The sequence below is a fragment of the Akebia trifoliata genome, chromosome 3, assembly GCF_017979445.1.
Source record: "Akebia trifoliata isolate Shusen 1 chromosome 3, ASM1797944v1, whole genome shotgun sequence".
Lineage (NCBI taxonomy): Eukaryota > Viridiplantae > Streptophyta > Magnoliopsida > Ranunculales > Lardizabalaceae > Akebia > Akebia trifoliata.
In genome coordinates, this window is record NC_141377.1 from 1,682,661 (window position 1) to 1,703,236 (window position 20,576).

Genomic DNA, 20,576 nt, shown 5'->3' on the forward strand with positions numbered 1-20,576 from the left:
AGCCAAGATCCCTTAATATATTTTAGGTCTTCGAAAGATATTTTAAATAAAATTAAAATTTCACCCTTAATCTACCAACAAAAAGAAAAGTTGACTTTAAGAAGTTAAACTTAATTTTACATTTTGTAGGGAGATAAACTTAATACATTCAATTCGACAGGGGAAATAACTAAAATTCTCTTTCTTACAATACTTCATTTTTTTTTTTTTTATAGAGAACTAAATTGCATAAAAATCTATGATTCACTAACAAACAAATTGGTTACCCAATAACATCTTTATGAGCTGTTGACCCATCAATTCTTCGTTGACCACGTTTTTTAAACTTTCATGTTGACCATCAATTTAATCACATTGTTGAAATAATGATTTTTATAGAAAGGAGGTAATAAATATTTTAATTTCCTACTAATCAAGATTTGATTATCAAACAATGGGTGATTTAGACATGCCCCACTAAGTTTTGGTGAATATTTGAGATACCTCCTATGTTTTTAAAGTGATAAAATGTACTCATTAGCATTCATCTTCTTTGACAAACTAAGGAAGAATAACCTAAAGAGTTGGGATCGAGAACGATGTCATGTTCCTATAATAAAGATTAGGTGTCTATATGGCACGTTTTTGTTGGTGTTTAAAACACTCAGGGTTCTTAACCAAGTCATGCACGCAGTCCGATGTATTTGAACTTCAATAACAATTGGTCTCGTAGAAACCTAACATTGCTATAGAAATGGGACAACGTTCTGGATCGTGATTCTAACCTAAATACTTTTAACTTTAACACGTAACCAAAAAAGTTGGGTAAAACTTTTCACCATATTTTTAATCTTAAAATTCTATCTACATCATATCCCTCCACATAAAATGATTATATTTAATTGTTGTACACGTGCAGGGTAGTAAGTAGGTGCAACTCGTCAGAACAAATAATTTTTTTTTTATATCAACATCAACTTAAATAAAAGAAAATTGCCGTTCTCTTCAACCTTAAAATTCTACTAACACCTCAAATCTTACCCCAAATAATAGGGTATTAGTCTTAAATAAATACAAATTCTATGCAAGCAAATCTTATTCTCTTCATAATTCTTAAGAAAATATGATTTGATGTATCACAGTCTATTTTATTGTAATATTTCATATTCTAATACTTATAAACATATGAAAATTAATCCTTGAAAAACTCTAGTTTCATGTTTCATCCTATAGCCGAGGATCTCCATCAAATCGATAGTTGAGATGTTAGAGACTCTAAAGAAAATTCTCTCTCAAAATATTACACCAATCCCTAACAAAAAAAAGAATTGATTTCTAAAAATTTTTATTTTTATTTTATTGTCCTAACCATTTGTTTAATGGAGAACTTGTCTAGAGAAGTTTAGATTATTAAAAATATAGAGATGTTATTGCCACACCAAATTTTGCTAATGCCACACCAATTCCTATGTAAACCACCAAAGAAATGTCCATACTTGGTCTGGTGTGACAATAGTAGCTATCTAAAAATTTCTCCCCATATAAAATGGATGGTTCAGATTCTCCCAAGTAAGAGTTACATGTGGAAAACAAACTCTGGGTTAACAAGAATTCTGCAGTGACAACCCAGGCTACAGTTTTGCCTTAAAATCCGAGATTCCAATTTCCAAGCCGTTTCTAAAGGAAGAGAGTAACCGATCGCTCACTTACCAAAAGTGTCCTCAGTCCATTACTATCCCCTAATTAAAGCAGATTCAGAGATGTGAGAATAAAACCATATCTTTAATTAAAGCATACTCAGAGTTTCCAGAATAAAACAAAAATCATTAAATCCTTAATTAGAGTTTCCAGAATAAAACAAAAATCACTAAATCCTTAATTAAAACCATACTTACAGTTTTCAGAATAAAACCAAAATCCTTAAATCCTTAATTAAAGCATAGAGAGAGCATATCCAAAGATGCCAGAATAAAACTAGAGAGTTACTATTGCCACACCAACTTTTACTAACGCTACACCAATTATAAGCAATTCTTTTGATGATTTATATAAGAATTGGTGTAGCATTAGCAAAAGTTGGTGTGGCAATAGTAGCTCTCTAAAACTAAGAAGCTTCAGGTCTGACTCATCTCTTCTTCTACAATCTGTAATTATGGATTTTAATGCCAGATTATTTAACAAAAATGACTCAATCAGTTTATTTTATTTTATTTTATAATATTTACAAAAATAGTTATATGTCCAAATTCATAATTATTTATTTTTACCACAATGGTTAATATATAAGGCTTGCTATTTACTCATTTACCCTTCCTGTGGACATACTCTCTACTCAAAAGCATCAATTTGTTTATTAAAATAAAGCTGCTATTGCCACACCAACTTTTGCTAATGCCACCCCAAGATATGTGTTAATGTTTATTGATTTTACATATGAATTGGGGTGGCGTTAGCAATAGTTGGTGTGGCAATATAACCTCTCTTGTTAAAATTATAACTATTTTAATAATTCTTTTTTTTCTACATCTTAGGAATCATACCCTTCATCATCACCAGCTTCTCCTCATTATTATTTTGTTATTTTAGTCTTTTTTATACAAAACAGTCTACATTACAGTAGAACTCTCTCTCTCTCTCTCTCTCTCACAGTACAAGATAATAAATATAATTCTCCTACTGAAAGATTCAGTTATATTTCAGAAAGATTCAGTTATATCTCAGATACTGACTCTCCTCCATCACTATAAAACCCATTTCATTTCATTTCATTCTACAATCTGCACTTGTAGCTCTTCAAAGGTGGAAAAAACTGAGAGACCCTTTTGTTCTAAACCCATCTTCATCACCAAAACATGGAAGGATTCAAACCCAAACCACCATTTTCCTTCCATTTCATTCTCCTTTTCTTCATTTCTTCTTATTTTTTCCAATCCACCCATTTTGTTTCCTCAACCCAACAACCAATCAAAACCATTGTAGTTCTAATATTGGAGAATAGATCCTTTGATCACTTACTTGGATGGATGAAAAAATCCATCAACCCATCAATCAATGGTGTCACAGGAAAAGAATGCAATCCAATCTCAACCCAATCTCCAAATTCTTCCCAATCAATTTGCTTCACTGATGATGCTGAATTCGTCGATCCAGACCCAGGACACTCGTTCGAAGCTGTAGAACAACAAGTTTTTGGGTCTAGCCCCATTCCTTCAATGTCGGGATTTGTCGAACAAGCATCAACAATGTCTCCAAACTTGTCTCAAACAGTAATGAAAGGCTTTAGGCCTGAATCTGTACCTGTTTACGCCTCTTTGGTTAGTGAATTTGCAGTTTTTGATCGGTGGTTCTCTTCAATTCCAGGACCAACACAGCCCAATAGACTATTTGTCTACTCGGCGACTTCACACGGGTCGACGAGTCATGTTAAGAAACAGCTTACAAAAGGTTACCCACAAAAGACCATATTTGATTCTCTCCATGAGAATGGGTTCAATTTTGGAATTTACTTCCAAAACATCCCCACAACTCTGTTCTATAGAAATTTGAGGAAATTGAAGTATATATTTAAGTTCCATCAATTCGATTTGACGTTTAAGAAGCATGCAAGTGCAGGGAAACTGCCTAGCTTAACCGTGATCGAACCAAGATACTTTGATCTCAAGGTATCTCCCGCAAACGACGATCATCCTTCTCATGATGTCGCTAATGGGCAGAAACTTGTCAAGGAGGTTTACGAGGCTTTGAGGTCGAGCCCGCAATGGAATGAGACCCTTTTGATTATTACGTATGATGAACATGGTGGGTTCTTTGATCATGTTAGTACTCCTTATGTTAATGTACCCAACCCGGATGGGAACACAGGCCCTGCTCCGTACTTCTTCAAGTTTAATCGATTGGGTGTTCGTGTGCCAACAATCATGGTGTCTCCTTGGATCAAGAAAGGCACAGGTAGTCTATAATTCTTCTCTTATTAGTCTTCTTCGCTTAAAATTGATTTGACATCGTTTACTACTATTTAAGATTTTATTCTACCTTTTCAGGTTTAGCTTGCATTGGTTTAGTCACATTTAGACAGTTTTTTAATCATCCTTTTGAGATTGAATCATCATTAAGTTCTTGAAATTTTAGTTGAACCTACTTTCATGTTCTTCCCTTCTGCATGTGTGCCTTAGCTGGAAAATTGGTTGTTTGAGGGGATGGATAATGGATAAGGTTTTGCTAGAATTCGTGTTTGTTTTCGATATTTTCTCCAATTCTCTCTTTTCTTTGTTACCCATTCATCTATGGATTCCTTATATATGTTCTGCACTAGTATGTGTCTTGGATTTTTATATCTTGTCGAATTTTCTTTTTGCCCCGTTACGAATGCATCCATGAATTTGAATTGTCCTTTTTTTGACAGTGATCAGTGGTCCAAAGGGACCTACATCGAACTCTGAGTTCGAGCACTCTTCCATACCCGCAACCATAAAGAACATGTTCAACCTCTCTTCCAACTTTCTGACTTACAGAGATGCTTGGGCTGGAACATTTGAGCAAGTCGTGGGACAATTAACCTCGCCAAGAACCGATTGTCCAGGTATCTATCTCTCAATTGTTCCTCTAGTTTCCAATTGTGCTCTAACATGTAAGAGAAAATTCAATAATTGTGTAACGGATCCATTACAGAGGTTCTTCCAGATGTGACTCCACTACGAACCACAGAAGCGAAAGAAGACGCCGAGCTATCAGAGTTTCAAAGTGAAGTAGTCCATTTGGCTTCCGTTCTCATCGGTGATCATTTCTTGAGTAGCTTTCCAGATGAGATGAGCAAGAAAATGAGGGTCAAAGAGGCACATAGGTATGTGAAAGGGGCAGTGTCAAGATTCATAAGGGCAAGTAAAGAGGCCATAAGGTTGGGTGCACATGAGTCTGCCATTGTAGATATGAGGTCCTCTCTCACTACCAGATCCTCAGTCACCCCCTAATTCATCATTTGAGAGTTCATTTTCTTTCAATTAGTCTTTATGTCAATAAATTATTGTTGGTCTTGTGAAGGAAACCCAGAAGCTTTCAGTTTTTTTTTGGGTGGGGGAGGATGGTTTGATTGAAATTCAAACAAAAATGTATGTTTTTGTGAATAAATATCCCTCAAATCTGACCAGTCTGTTAATATGTTTGAGTGAGAATGATGGGTCATCAACATATTTGTCAAGTTCTTGATTGCATCATTGATAATTCCACCCATACGACGGAGAGGCGAACATAGTATTCTCGAAAAATTATCTCAAGTTGCTTAAGAGTATGACTGAGGATTGCCTTTTGATTAACTGTCAAGATTAGCAAAACCAAACTAAAAAAAAAAATTACTATTAGCTTTGTCTGTGATGAGTGGTATCAGAGCAAACTTCCTAAGTCCTGTAGTTCATTAGGAGCTAATCCGAAGTAGTCGAGTACTGTGGACCAACCAACCAACACCACCACCACCACCATCAGCATCATGGACTACAAGTTCAAATGGCCCATCTTGATGATGATGTGGCATAACTAAACTAGTACTTAGGCACTGAGGAAGCGATCACACGACACCCATTGCATTTCCCTTTTCGTTTTTTGTTTTTTCAGCGCCATATGTTGTTATATGTATAAAACAAGGTGGCTCTATTTGCACACACCAAATGTCTTATTGTGCCCACTTTCTTGCGATACCCATCAAAACGTAAAAATACCTAATTACACACATCTAATAAATATGTTTTGACATCTATTGTTCATTGCAGGCACCAAAAGGTACCGAATCCATTTCTTCTTCTTCCTCCTCTTCTCTCTCTTTCTTCATTTTTTTTTCTTTGCATCTAGAATTTTCAATGAGGATTTTAAACTTTGATCTTACTTCTTTTTCTTACCCTAACACCTCCAATCAAATCAAAGCCATTCACATGAGAAAGTTTTAGGCATTTTAATAGTTTTTTTTTCGTCTTCCTTGATAATTAAATGCTAGAAGAAATAAAAGAAATAAGACAACTTCAACACACAAAAAAAACCTTAAAACCTAATCTTCATTGATTCAACCTCTCACAAAACTCAAAAGGAGATAAATATGAGAGAGAGAGAAGAAGAAGAAGAAGTGGGTTTTTTGTTTAGTAGGTTGTGGTAAGTGTAATGAGTAAACATAGAAAGATCAAAATGTAAATATTATTTTTTTGTTTTTGCATAAAGTGGGTACAATTAGCCATTCAGTGTCTCCAAATAGAGCAACCCGTATAAAACATGAAGGTGGCCCAGCAAAGCCTGAACTAAACAATGATTAGATTAAAAAAAAAACTGTCATATTAGAGTAAAGGGGGACAATGACATGAAGAGTATGAAAGTGACAAAAGGAAAACCATTTCTGCATGTATTTTGACACATCTGACTTGGTAACAGACATTTTCTGAAGAGCTACAACCAAGTATGAGTAGAAGAGACTAAATGCAAGCATTTCGTACACATGCCACCCGTGTTGAATGGACTCTTCGAACGAAGTGATAAGTATGTCCATGCAATATTTCTGAAGGCTGTAATTTTCAGCTTGACATCTAATTCATACCCATGTCCGTGCAACATTTATGCCCACATTGTACAAACCATTTGTTCAGTCTGTAAGCAGAAATGGGCCCGAACTTTCTCAACTAGATCGAATGACACCAAGAGAACCTTTGGAGAAGAGCAATAAGTTTACATTGGATCAATGAACATTAAAAAAAAACTCTAGAAAGATGGAAAACAGAATTAGAAAGAAGTGCCAGACTGTAGAAAAACAACTCTATTTATACATAATGAGAATACAATTGTGGAAAGTATAGAATTCTGTAACAATTGCCAGACTTATAATCCAAATTTTCAAAGATCTCTAATAAATACCCACAAAGAGGCATCTTTACAAGCTATAGATTATATAGACAATTTTACATTCTTTGATAATTTTATAGAGTTTCAAAAGCAAAGTTCCATAAGCTTGAAAACTCCTTTCAACACCTTGAATCCTGAAGACTTGTAGCCTTTACCCATGTCAGAAATGTGTACTCTGGGCTTCATATAGAATAAGGACTCTGCCATGTGGATATGTCTGTGACTAGTTCTCGTAGCTGATCTATGAGAATCTTGAGATACCCGTTCTTGTCAGAAAGCTCCTACATCGAGGGAAGGAAATAAAAAAAAAACAGAAGATACAATCAACTAAACAGTAATACATGGAGACATTTCTGAAGATTTGAGAAAGAAGGCAATCCAACATTAATTTTTTAGGAAATCAAATGAACATTGCAAAGGATGGCAAAGATGGTCTTAACTGATAACACATCACATGATGGCACACACATTTCAACTGAAAGTTGTCAAGTGAGAGCTGCTATTGGCACTCCAACTTTTACTTATTACACTCCAATTAAAGATTAAAACACACTATTCAAACATTACAGAGATTTGGCTCATATTATAACAAAACATTATAACACTCGTTGAAACTTGAAATAATTTCATTAGTTATTTAAAATTATGATTAGGCTCATATGAAATCCTAAACCAAAAAAAAATAGAAATCTAGCCAAAACCTGTAAGTTGAATTTTAACTTTAAGTTCAGAGGTTCAGTAGTCCATTTTCAAAACCTTGGATCAAGCCCAAAATAAAATAAAAAAGTTGTTGTTTTTTTTTTCTCTTTTGGATATGAGTTTTTCCATGAAATCTAGAGGGAACTGTTTCTCTAATTTTTTTATGTGTATTGGCAGTGGGGGTTTTACATAATGTCTGTTTGAAAAACACGGGACTATTTCTAACATGGATTGAAGTCAATCCCTTCTTGGCTCCACCTGTCCATGACCAAATCATTTCAACCGACTCTCCCTTAGTTTTCACCTATCAGGACTACAGCATTTCTTCCAGGAAATGGGTTCTCTCACCACAAAAGGCATGCAATTCAATCTTAACACACTAATCAAAACACATTTAGTTTTTTAGTATAAAATTTCAGGGCATTATAAGCACCTCTCTTAACTCGGTGACTCGTTCTTCCAACTTCTCTATTTCAGATTGATATGCTTGGGATTCTGATCGTCCAACTGTGGAAGAACCCACCTCATAGGTTTTCACCTACATTAAGATAAAGTAACTGTTCAAGTTAGCCTGATCATCAAAAACTCTACCAAGGATCTTTCGTGATGAATCTATCTGGTTTCTTATCTAAGTGAACAAGTTGACAGCAGATAAGGAAGTCCAAATAAATTTGAATGACAGCGAGAGAAAAAAAAAACCATAAAAGAATCTGCCAGCATAAGTAACAGAAAAAGTTGTAAAAACAAGAGCTTGAATAACAGTTGCAAGTAATCCGCGAAACATGGCAGGTATCAGAATCACCAAAAGTACTAAAGAAACAAGAACAAAAACTACTAGATAGATCAGAAACCATTAATTGGAAGCTCATTAGAACTTTGTTTGGGGTCTCTGACTTAACTCCCTCACTGATGTGACATATTAGGCATGCCCACCCTCTATTAAACAATTAGAGTTGTCCCATGAAACTTTGACAAATTCAGACCATAAATGATCAGTTGACCCTGTAAAGCCAAAATTTTAAGATATGACATCATCATCAAAGCCTTATCCCAAAAATTTCGGGTCAGTTGAACAAATGTTGTTCCCACTGTCAGAAAATTCTGTGAGTTTTTTTTTCCAAAAATTAGGAAAAATTCTCTGAGTAAGGGCCTGGCCATATCTGGCTAGAAAGGTGTAGAAGACACTTCTAGAGTCAAGCCCTTCCTTGGGAGACAGTCTTCAATCTAATAGTTAGACATCAGCTTCAACCCAAACCAGAGCTTTCTTTGACTCTTGGACCTTAGAAGCCACTTTTTTCCACCACAAAAGTACTATTTGCAGGTGGACTCCCCCTCCCTTCCCTTTGGTGTAAATAAACACAGATTGGCTCCCTCAGGCACCCCATTGGAGGAGAAGGGGTCCTTTTAAGAGACTGGGAGAGCAAACCAATTAGTGTATTATGTGTGGGAAGCCAAGGAAAATCAGCCCTCTTTCATGAGCTCAACGCAATAAAATCAAGCCTAGGATTGGCTCTTAGGAGAGGCTTCTACAAGACTAGGGTGGTCTCAGATTCAAAGTTGTCTATTCAATGAGAATTTCCCCATACCATAGCGTGTTGAAACAATGGTGGATTCCATAACGCGTTTGGGGCAGTCCTTTATCTTAATTGAGTTCCTTCATGTCTACAGAGAAATCAACAAAGCAGCGGGCACGCTAGCCTCAACGGCCACAGTGGTGGACTTATGAGAGAGCTTGAACCTCAAGATTTCCATCAAAAGTTGAAGACTATTATTGAGGATTATGAGGGGTAGAATTTACGACAGAGGATAGTCAATCTTTGTAAGCCTTTGCAATCTTGTAAGTTTTGATTTCTAATATAGCAGCTCGGGGCCCGTTAAAGCCCCCCCGATTACCTTCCCAGAAAAAAAAAATCGCACATCAATGAATTAATCGGCAATCTGCCAAGTGACACCCCCTCATTGGAGGAGAAGGGGTCCTGTTAAGAGACTGGGAGAGTAAACCAATTAGTGTATTATGTATGGGAAGCCAAGGAAAATCAGTCCTCTTTCATGAGCTCAACGCAATAAAATCAAGCCTAGGATTGGCTCTTAGGAGAGGCTTCTACAAGACTAGGGTGGTCTCAGATTCAAAATTGTCTATTCAATGAGAATTTCCCCATACCATAGCGTGTTGAAACAATGGTGGATTCCATAACGCGTTTGGGGCAGTCCTTTATCTTAATTGAGTTCCTTTATGTCTACAGAGAAATCAACAAAGCAGCGGGCACGCTAGCCTCAACGGCCACAGTGGTGGACTTATGAGAGAGCTTGAACCTCAAGATTTCCATCAAAAGTTGAAGACTATTATTGAGGATTACGAGGGGTAGAATTTACCACAGAGGATAGTCCTTCTTTGTAAGCCTTTGCAATCTTGTAAGTTTTGATTTCTAATATAGCAGCTCGGGGCCCGTTAAAGCCCCCCCAATTACCTTCCCAGAAAAAAAAATCGCACATCAATGAATTAATTGGCAATCTGCCAAGTGACACCCCCTCATTGGAGGAGAAGGGGACCTGTTAAGAGACTGGGAGAGCAAACCAATTAGTGTATTATGTGTGGGAAGCCAAGGAAAATCAGTCCTCTTTCATGAGCTCAACGCAATAAAATCAAGCCTAGGATTGGCTCTTAGGAGAGGCTTCTACAAGACTAGGGTGGTCTCAGATTCAAAGTTGTCTATTCAATGAGAATTTCCCCATACCATAGCGTGTTGAAACAATGGTGGATTCCATAACGCGTTTGGGGCAGTCCTATATCTTAATTGAGTTGCTTAATGTCTACAGAGAAATCAACAAAGCAGCGGGCACGCTTGCCTCAACGACCACAGTGGTGGACTTATGAGAGAGCTTGAACCTCAAGATTTCCATCAAGAGTTGAAGACTATTATTGAGGATTATGAGGGGTAGAATTTACCACAGTGGATAGTCCTTCTTTGTAAGCCTTTGCAATCTTGTAAGTTTTGATTTCTAATATAGCAGCTCGGGGCCCGTTAAAGCCCCCCCGATTACCTTCCCAGAAAAAAAAAATCGCACAGCAATGAATTAATCGGCAATCTGCCAAGTGACACCCATCCCCCCCCCAACCTCCCGTCTTTTCAGCCTCAAGATTCTATCTCATCGAACCTTCAAATATCAAGAACAAGACTGGGTTTTTAGAGAGGTTGTAGTTGATGGGTCTTCGGGAAGAAACCCAAAAAATATCATTGTATAACTCAAAATTTTATTTTTCTCCAAACTTTCCTGAATTCTTCTGAATTAAACCAAACAGAACCCCACCAAATAATTGACAAATCCGAACACGGTAACTATTCTGCACCCCCATACAATTTTTTATTTTTTTTCAAAGCCATGTCTTTGTTAATTCTAGTGTGTACATATCCACTCTCACTACCTCAATCCATGTTACTTTTTATCTTCCTCTCACTTTTTTACAACATTCAACTTGCACATTCCTTCTGGTTAAATATTAGAATTTGAAATATAAAATACGATAGAGTAATGCTAGAGTGACTACATTTGACACAGAGGTGAAGTCGTGGTATGCACGGAACCATAGATGCTTTTCACTTGTATCTCAAGGAAAATCTATGGTTCTATGCACATCTCTACGTCATTGTCAAACGCAGTTTTGTAACAAGTCACTTGAGCATTTTCCAGTATGATATTAAATATTAATAACAAAAGCTGTGAGTTGCAAAGGTGGATGACTATTTTTTTTTATTTTTCAATACAGGGAGGCTTTTCTAATATACTACATTAATGAGGGGGGTAAAACTAAATAGTCATTAACAGAAGAAATCTGTGAAAATTGAATGTCAAGGTTTTTGGGTTCACCTTCTGAGAATTGGGAATGGCGATGAGAACAGATCGCAGAGAAGCAACAGCAGACTTGTAACGAAGTCGCGCTTGTTCGAGAGCTCCACCGCCCATTTCCAAGTGATGTGAGGAATCAGAAGCATCTCCATTGATTCCATTAGAGTGAGAAGCAGAAGCCGAAGTGGTTGTAGGCCACAAGGCGGGATTGCAGAGCTCATCGTTCATGGAGGAGAGAATCTGAAATGCTGATTCGATCGTATCTTTTAAATAATTTTGCCCATCCATCGAGAGTTCTTGTATAGTTTTCCCGCTCGACATCATCAACTACACTTATGAACCCTAATTTTCAGGGATGAGTTACAGACAAATCGAGATTTCTAAACAACAAAAATTTGCCTTTTTTTAACGATTTAAGACCCTAATTCGACATCATCAGCTCCAGTTACGAACCCTAATTGGCAGAGATGAATTACAGACAAATTGAGATATCTGAACACCAAAATTTGCCTCTTTTTCCTTTTCAAAACCCTAATTCCAAAGAAAGTCAAAGCCCTAAGGGCGTGTTTAAAGTGAAAGCAGATTTTTATAAAATAAATAAGTCTAAGAAAAATATTGAGACGTCGACAGCAGGGTTCGAACCTGCGCGGGCGAAGCCCAACAGATTTCAAGTCTGTCTCCTTAACCACTCGGACATATCGACGTTGTGACAAATTCTGTCGTTTATAAGATAAGAGTTATATAAAATAAAAAAGTAAGAAAAATATTGAGACGTCGACAGCAGGGTTCGAACCTGCGCGGGCGAAGCCCAACAGATTTCAAGTCTGTCTCCTTAACCACTCGGACATATCGACGTTATGGCTAAATCTGTCCTTTTATCTATATAATTTCTATATTAATGGTTTTTTGGGGATTCAATTTACGAAAATATAATTTAACTACACCAACAATTTTTTTTAAAAAAAACTTTTTAAGGATCGTAGTTGGCTCCAGCCCGCAAGGCTAAATGGCTTAGTGCTAATGGAGATTCAAATTTCTAGTTCAACTTCAACACTTGTAATTGGTCAAGTCAAGTTGGACAGGCCACATAAAAACTACATGCCTCCATGTTCACTCAACCCACAATAAACTTTTTTTTTTTTTTTCTAGTCAATCCAGACATCTTTTTACGAATCATTATTATATTATAATATAGAGCCACGACAAATTGGCGTAGTATGACGTAGTTGACGTGGCATGTACATAGAACCACAAATATTTTTCTTTTCAGAATACACAAGAAAAAAAGATTTGTCATTTTGTGCACATGTCACGTTAACCGCGTCATCACTGCATCAATTTTAGTGAATCAGCTTGTCATTAGCCTATAATAGAAGTTGTGGGGTGAGTTGACGATCCTAGCTCCTTAAACTAGTTATAGACATGTGTTGGTTCTTTGTTGGTATCATAAGAAAAGGGATGTAAGGGGTTGGTTCACAATAAAATGAGTTATAAGGGTTTGCTCTCTCTAGTCGTGTGTTCAGAATTGGATGGCCTCCCAACGTACCTTATTGCATGTAGGACTGGCAATGGATTATATCAGTATCGAATCAACACCAAACCGATACTGATCCAATTTTTTTATATTATATGTTAGAAATCTGATCCAATCTGATCAATAATTTGTTAAATCGAATCTGACATGACTACATCTTTAATCAATCTAAAATCAATCCAATCCAGATCAGATCAAGGTAGATGCATTTTTTATTAGCAAACTAGATTTGAACCCAAATGCTTTTACAATTTACAAAAATTGATAAGTTTGTCATCAAGTTATATCTCTAACATTCACCAAAATGGGGATGGATTCATATTTCCCACAAAAGTTGATTATCTCTAATATTGACCAAAACCAAAATGGGGGAGAATACAAGTTGCCTTTCTCCACAAACTCAATATGAACTCTAATGTTGGGCTTCATGTTTCTATTATCAAGCAAGAGGAACAAATCCGGTAACACAAGTTACAAACTTAGGCTGGGATGGTAGGAGATTTTCATTTCCGCTTATATCACATACGATTGATTCGTGAACTTCAAGAGATCGAGAAGGGGAGTTATCAAATCTTGTCAAGCACCACCTAGAGAGAAAGAAACCTGATCTCAGTATTTGTGCAAGGAATTTCAAATGGTGGTGGAAGCCATGGGTGGGTCATTTGCTTGAAGTAGACGACAAAGAAGCAAATAAAAAAAATCCTAAATGAGAAACAATGACTAATAAACTAGTATGATTTTTTTAAAATTTTAAGTAAATCTAAATCAATTTTTTATCGAATTGGGTTGAGGTTGATTTGAAAATATATTGGATCTGTATTTGTCAATCAAAATCCGATTCAAAAATTGGAAATTTAGATCTAAATCCTAATTTTTCGAATCAGATAGCGAATAAATTTCAGATCATTGCAACCCTAATTGTGTGTTGTGAAGCTTCCATGGCATTGGGCATTCTCAAATGTTTAAGGGGTTATAGAGAATGGTAAAATAGTCCCTTCTCAAAAGACTGGAGAGAAAATCATTTTATATATTAAAAAAAAAAAAAGAATAATGATTTTTTAACCTTCCTCACGTGGCTTACATCCCCATACTCTCCCCCACATGATTGTGCCTAGAACCATAAATTTTTCTTGGGGATACGCAACTGCACATCCCCAGAAAAATGTTTAGTTGTGTATCTCAAGGAAAAATCTATGTTTCTATGCACTGCCACGTGAGGAGAGTACGGGGGTGTATGTCAGAGGGTGGTGGGATCCGAAAATTACGACTTTAAAAAAATAAATAAATAAAATAAAATGCTCGAAAAAAATATTTGTGTGGCTAGAGAAGTCCAAGGTCAAGGGGGTATGTCATAAGTTTGAAAACATTGGAAGGGGTCCAAACATTCACCAAAACAAGAGTGACCACGTGTCATACACACAGAGTTCCTTCTTTTCTTTGAACAGGACTGGTGCGTAGGATAAGGGACAGTAACCCAAACCCCAAATTAAGTCCTTTTCCTTGAAACAAACCAATTTTCATTTTTCAGTCTCAAATCTCAGTCTCCATTTTGCCTTCTCTTTCTTTCTCTCACTAAAACCTTCAAAAACAAAAAATGGAGAACAACAAACAGCAACAACCACCATCTTCATCATACCCACCACCACCACCACAACCCACATTTCACCAACTCCTTCAACAACAACAGCAACAACTCCAAATGTTCTGGAATTTTCAACGCCAAGAGATCGAACAAGTCAACGATTTCAGAAATCATCAACTCCCTCTAGCCCGAATCAAGAAAATCATGAAAGCAGATGAAGACGTTCGCATGATCTCTGCAGAAGCCCCAATTCTCTTCTCCAAAGCATGCGAGCTTTTCATTCTCGAACTCACGATTCGATCGTGGCTTCATGCCGAAGAGAACAAGCGTCGAACACTTCAGAAGAATGATATTGCTGCGGCGATTACCCGTACTGATATCTTTGATTTCTTGGTTGATATTGTTCCTAGAGATGAAATTAAGGATGAAATTGGGTTGGGTCTTCCTTATTATGCTCGGCCAGCGTTGCCCCCCATGGTCGATCCGGGGGTTTATGTCCATCCGCCATCGCAGGCTTGGCAGTCGGTTTGGCAATCGGACGACGGATCGTATGGAGGCGGGAGCGGCGGACAGGGGAATTTGGATGGGCAAGAGTATGTGAGTCATCCTTCTTCTGATTCGTAGTCGAAAAAGAATTTAGGGTATGAATTGTTAGGGTTTTTAGTTTAATGGGTATGTATGACAATGTGAAGATTTTAAGTTTATATGATGTGGATCTGTTTTTTTTTTTTTTGTTAATTAAAAAAAAAAAAAAAAGAGGGAGAGAGAGAGAGCTGAATCTATATGGGTTTTTATGCATGAAATGCTTCTAGTAAGGTGTTTTAGCTTTGCATTTCTTTTTTGCAAATTATTGTTGTTGATGGATGTAGAAATGGTCCCATATGAATGTATGGAAGTGAGTGATGGGGAAAGATTGATAGGAGAAACAAAAATATGAGAACCAATTGGGCTTTATGTCAAGTAGATCAATCATTGAGGTAATCGTCCCAGTTAGAAAGATGGAGAAGTTCAAGGAAATGATGAAGAATCTTTACATGGTTTTTATTGAATTTGAGAAAACATATCACAAAGTATCCAGAATGATTGCAACTTTAGTTTCTGCGCAGAGTTGTTTGCTCTAGTTATTAGATGCAGTTATTGCTTATATTCAAGACTAGGTTTCATGGTGTATTTTATTTGCAAATGACTTAGTCTGAGTTTATTAGAGGAATGAGGGAGTTAATGCACAAAGCTAGAACTCTAGAGAGTTTCTTTGGAATTCTAAGGATTTAAAATAAATAGAATCAATATGGAATATAGGGTGTGCTTTTGGGCTTGGGGTACTGTGTGACATTCCCATCCCAAAGGAAAATAGTATTGGATGACAATACGATTGGTTATACTTTATGGAGCTGAATGTTTTGCAACTAAGAAACATTTGCATACATTGGACGTAGGTCTGAAGTAGAGATGAGGAGTCAAAATGGACTAGTAGAAAAACTATGAACCATAAAATTAGAAATGAAAACATTCAAGAAAATGTAAGAGTAGCCCCAATAGTTGATAAACTAAGGTAAAGTCAATTGAGATGCTTTGAAGGTGTGTGACGAAGGCCGATTACAGTAAAATCAACGTAAGGCATGCTTTAAACCAAATTGAATTGAGGCATTAATGATAATGATGGTAAACGTCCAAACTTTTAGTAGTTTTATTCAAGAGTAAATCGAAATAAATTTTCTTTATATGGATTAACTATCTTTTCAATCCAACTATGATTAATGGAGATGGAAGAAATTCCCAAAAAATAAAAAATTAAATGAGCAGCTACATTATTTTGGTAGAACGAGTCGAGAGAAGGAGAAATGAAAAAAACAGAGGAGCAAAATAGAAGACAAGACAAGAAAATAATGGAAGAGATTAATGCGCTTTAGAGAGAACTCCTAAGTTTTTGGTTAAGGTTTCAACAATGGTGATGAAAGTTCTCTCTGAGTTGATATAATTTTCTACCTGCGAAAAGAGTTCAAGCAAGTTCATCTCACTACAACTTTGCTCCAACCATTTAAAGTAGTGATATTGTCCCTTGGAGAAAGCTTGTACGCATTGACAGAAATGCTTTCCTGCATTCAAAGTCTTCCTGAAGAGATGAGAATTGAGAGCTCACCTTCAAAGGCCTATCTGGCGAAAACCTTGAAATAAATTTATTCTCATCGAGGATTACAAAGTTCAAGTAAAATCTAAAACTGCAACCAGTGCACATTCCCATCTTTCTACTTCTGTGCTGAGTTAAACCCCATGATGAATGATGCCATGAAGGTGGCTAAAAAGAACTTCAGTCCCTGGTGTTGACACTCAAGAATTGGCATAATTACATTTAGAATTGTGATATATCTGACTACCCCACGTGGCACACACAATCAACTCTCCTGACGTGACATGTTCTGGAGCCGCAGATCTGTACACTTGGAATAGATAAGTGCACTTTCCCATTTTAAAAAAGTGTATCCCGAGGCATACAGATCTGCGGCTCTCGAACGTGTCACATCAGGAGAGTCGATTGAGTGTGCCACGTGGGGTAGTCAGATTATCGCGACTCTTACATTTAATTATTGATCCTTAAGAAGCGAGCAAAGCAGAAGCTGCAGGTGCCAAGGCCATGGGAAAATGGTCATTTCCTTAAATGCTCCGTGACTAATCATTCCCAAAACTTGATGCCTCACATGCTTTCTCCTTAAAGAAAAATGATTCTCCATCCGATGTCCAATCTATTGCTGGCTCCACTTCTGTGTTGCCTTGCCAAAGCCATTAGTATACAGATTTTTTGGGGCCTTTCTTAGTCCCTTCCTGCACAAATAATGCCATTGTGCCCTGAGGATTAGGCTGGTGCTTTAAGAGGCCCAGATACCTCGGTACCGGAAAAAAAAAAATTGTCACCCAGTTGTCTGTCAAATAGTCGCAACACCTGAATGAGATCAAGGGCACTCGGTCGCTACTAATGAGATTAATTCACAGAACTTTTTGCCTTCAAAGCATGTATTTGAGGGGATTGATTGAGCTTGTTATATGCTTTACATAAGACATCATACAATCAAAAGAACCCCTCATCCCAGTGCACGACATGGAGAAAATGATCACAGTCCACCTGATGTACCAGGAATGCTTGATTGGTTGCTTCGATCAATCACGAAATTCCTTAAGAAAAAAGCATTCCTGGTTGCTTCGATCAATCACAAAATTCCTTAAGAGAGAAGAAAAATACACCCCACCCGAAATAGATATCTTCTACCCCAGCAATCCAATATCTTCTGCAACATCATCTTCTTGTGAAAACCAACCAAAGCTGTTTGCCATCCTCTGACGACAGCAAACTTGAATCACTTTCAACTTCTTCCGCAGCTTTGACAGATAAAAGGACTAAAGATCAAAGGTCTATAAATCTCACCCTGACCCATCATCGAAGAATTTTCTAATAACTAGACGGGGTTCAGACTCATCAAACTTCTTTAACTTTTACCTAAATTAACACTCATTTTATCTTGTTTAGGATCTCTTTGACAATGATGCTGCTGTTTGGGATTTGGTTATGTGATTTTAACTCGACTAGGTCGCCATTTTTTTTTTTTTTCAACATATGATATCCAACCGCAATTGATTGTCATGCATTATGCATTCTTGGCATGATACTGCTTTTCTTTCCAAATTGAGTACATTGAATTTGTTTGAAATCCAGCTATTTTTCTTCATTTGATGGACCTTCTGATGGGTATCTCTAGATTAGTGGCAATGTGTTTGCTTCTTTTTGTCTGATTCTGAAACTAGTTTTTGGGCGGCTTGGGATTCTGAACTTCTCTCAATATATGTGTTTTGATTTTTTTCTTTTTATGTGTGGTTCTGGACTTCTGGTAACAAGTGCAACTAAACTTCATGCCCAATTTGGTCGAAGCTTCTTGATGTTGGTATTTCATATTGAAAAACCGTCTAATTTGAAGAGATGTAAAAGCAATAAGAGTAAGGTTGAAGTGCAGAGTAGCAGGGATGGTGATCTCTATATTTGCAGGGTTAAAATGGTAACCTCGGGTTGCGCCACCTAAGTCAGAGCGGATCCTCTGTAGTGTTTTTTTTCCTATAGCAGTTTTGAATGATTGAGAGAGCACCACATCAACAAACTAACAAAATTCAATTGTTTAAATTTGAAAGTTCAATGGCCGTTGACTTTCAAAGCTCTTGATTTGACCTAAAAGAGGTCTTTAAAAAAAATCTAATCTAAAGCACGAACCCTAGAGTGTCGTCTTATTTTTTTCTCTCAATGTGGCGCTCTCTCAACCTTAGAAAAAGTGTTACGGAAAGATGCATGAAAAACATACTATAAAGGATCTGCTCCCACCCAAGGTGCATCCTATGAAGAACAAAAAAAAAAAACACTGAGGCTATGTTTGGAATGGGAGAAGTGGAGAGAAGAGAAACTCAATTTGTCTCCACCATGTTTGGATTGAGGAGAGAACTTGGGACAACTTTAGAATTTTAAAATATCTTAAAAGTGATTTAGGGGCAAAGTTAGAATTATAAAATATTTTAAAAGGATTTCTCTCCATTTCTCTTCTCTTCTCTTCTCTCCTCACTTAACAATTCAAACAAGAGAAACAGAGAGAAACTCATTTATTTTCTCTTCTCTACTCTTCACTTCTCTCAATCCAAGTACAACTTTAGAGTTTGATGGAAGCTTAAGGTGTTTTAGACATGAGTCATGATAATCTGACACTTCTTTTTTATATGTTTCCTTCACAGAACCGTACAAAAATATAAATATTTGTTCTTGTGTATCTCGAAGCAATGGATTTACTATTATGTGAAGGGAGCATTAGATTATCACTATTCTTTAAACATATCCCTGATTTTTGGGAAATATTTGAGATACCTCTTTTCAAATGTGATGACATACTCCTTGCCCTCATTTTCTCCCCCAAAATCAAGCATAAAAAAAAAATTACCTTCATCTTCAATTTCAAGATATGCCTTCTTTAATCTTCAAATCCTTGGGACACAATTGATCTGTGAGGAAATTGGAAGTGAAGGATTTTTTAATAAAATAAGTTAAGGTTTATTGATGATATAGTAACGACAAGACCCACAAGGTGAAGATGGATTTTTTGAACAAAAATTAACAACTTCTTCTAATGGCACACAATTGGGTGGCATTAGCAAAAGTTTGTGTGGCAATAGTAGTTCTCTTTTTCATCAGTAATGACCATGAGGACATTAGGTACTTTTAATGGGAAAATTACTTAAAAGACCCTCACGGAGGGATTTCTTTTTAAATAGTCCCTAAATTTTTTTACTCTTAACTTATCAGATTATTTAGTAAACTTTTCCTTTATAAATGGTCCTTGTAACTCATCTCACCTGTACAAGGTATTTGAAATAGGCAAACTATCTATTTCTTATCTTCTTTGCATAATTAGATTTTTCAACGGCAATTGCAACTATTTTCGACAATGTTTGATCATGAATGACAAATGGGGAATAATATTCTCTTAATTTTGAACATCTAAATATATTTTTTTCGATAATGAATAATGAAGTTGAAATTCAAATTTTTTGTTTATTTATGATTACATCCTAATTTTTTATTTGCAACAATAATTGATGCATTTTTAGGTACTTCAAAGAGATTAATCAAGTATCATAATTGAAAATATGAAAAAAGAAAAAAAAATCTGATTTGCATTATAGTGTCGAGTTCACCACTTTTTCTTTAATTACCGTCGAACTCAAAAGAAATTGAAATTTTGGAAAGTTAAATTCAAGAGAGATATTAGAGAAAATAAATTTAAAAAACAAGAATAAGAAAAAGAAAGTAAAGAAATCTCATCTTAACTATACTCTCTAATTCAACCAATTCAACCCTAAATATAATAAATTAAAAAAATATATTTAAAAAATAAATAAATTTAATTAATACAGATAATATCATTTTTATTTTTTTAATAAGTAATATCATTCTTTGTCAACTCCTTATTTTTCTTGATTAACAAAATACATAATAATAACATCGACAATATAAAATTTATAGTTTAAGATATGATTTATTTA

General features: G+C 36.1%; 2 protein-coding genes, 2 non-coding genes and 1 pseudogene across 4 annotated transcripts; 2 read left to right on the plus strand and 3 right to left on the minus strand.

Annotated features, from left to right (window-relative positions):
- The first annotated feature begins 2,604 nt into the window (after window positions 1–2,604).
- On the plus strand, window positions 2,605–5,161 carry LOC147405416 (non-specific phospholipase C6-like). The gene is made up of 3 exons (XM_086433165.1): window positions 2,605–3,927; window positions 4,382–4,558; window positions 4,648–5,161. The coding sequence occupies exons 1-3, from the start codon at window positions 2,832–2,834 to the stop codon at window positions 4,944–4,946; spliced, it is 1,572 nt and encodes a 523-aa protein (XP_086289291.1). The 5' UTR covers window positions 2,605–2,831; the 3' UTR covers window positions 4,947–5,161.
- Window positions 5,162–6,748: 1,587 nt separating this feature from the next.
- On the minus strand, window positions 6,749–11,991 carry LOC147405417 (mediator of RNA polymerase II transcription subunit 30-like). The gene is made up of 3 exons (XM_086433166.1): window positions 11,416–11,991; window positions 7,982–8,086; window positions 6,749–7,130 (listed from the first exon to the last, which is right to left on the minus strand). The coding sequence occupies exons 1-3, from the start codon at window positions 11,716–11,718 to the stop codon at window positions 7,032–7,034; spliced, it is 507 nt and encodes a 168-aa protein (XP_086289292.1). The 5' UTR covers window positions 11,719–11,991; the 3' UTR covers window positions 6,749–7,031.
- Window positions 11,992–12,015: 24 nt separating this feature from the next.
- Window positions 12,016–12,097, minus strand: TRNAS-UGA (transfer RNA serine (anticodon UGA)). The gene has a single exon. It is a non-coding gene; the product is annotated as a tRNA-Ser (tRNA).
- A 69-nt stretch (window positions 12,098–12,166) lies between these two features.
- On the minus strand, window positions 12,167–12,248 carry TRNAS-UGA (transfer RNA serine (anticodon UGA)). The gene has a single exon. It is a non-coding gene; the product is annotated as a tRNA-Ser (tRNA).
- Window positions 12,249–14,403: 2,155 nt separating this feature from the next.
- Window positions 14,404–15,342, plus strand: LOC147405420 (nuclear transcription factor Y subunit C-1 pseudogene; annotated as a pseudogene).
- The last annotated feature ends 5,234 nt before the right edge of the window (window positions 15,343–20,576 follow it).

Excerpts from the sequence above, each read along its gene's own strand:
- LOC147405416 (XM_086433165.1), top strand. The coding sequence starts at position 2,832 with ATGGAAGGATTCAAACCCAAACCACCATTTTCCTTCCATTTCATTCTC. Across the intron at positions 3,928-4,381 it reads TTGGATCAAGAAAGGCACAG|TGATCAGTGGTCCAAAGGGA; the intron begins GTAGTCTATAAT and ends TTTTTTTGACAG. Across the intron at positions 4,559-4,647 it reads GCCAAGAACCGATTGTCCAG|AGGTTCTTCCAGATGTGACT; the intron begins GTATCTATCTCT and ends GATCCATTACAG.
- LOC147405417 (XM_086433166.1), bottom strand. The coding sequence starts at position 11,718 with ATGATGTCGAGCGGGAAAACTATACAAGAACTCTCGATGGATGGGCAA. Across the intron at positions 8,087-11,415 it reads CCATTCCCAATTCTCAGAAG|GTGAAAACCTATGAGGTGGG; the intron begins GTGAACCCAAAA and ends ATCTTAATGTAG. Across the intron at positions 7,131-7,981 it reads GAGTCACCGAGTTAAGAGAG|GAGCTTTCTGACAAGAACGG; the intron begins GTGCTTATAATG and ends CCCTCGATGTAG.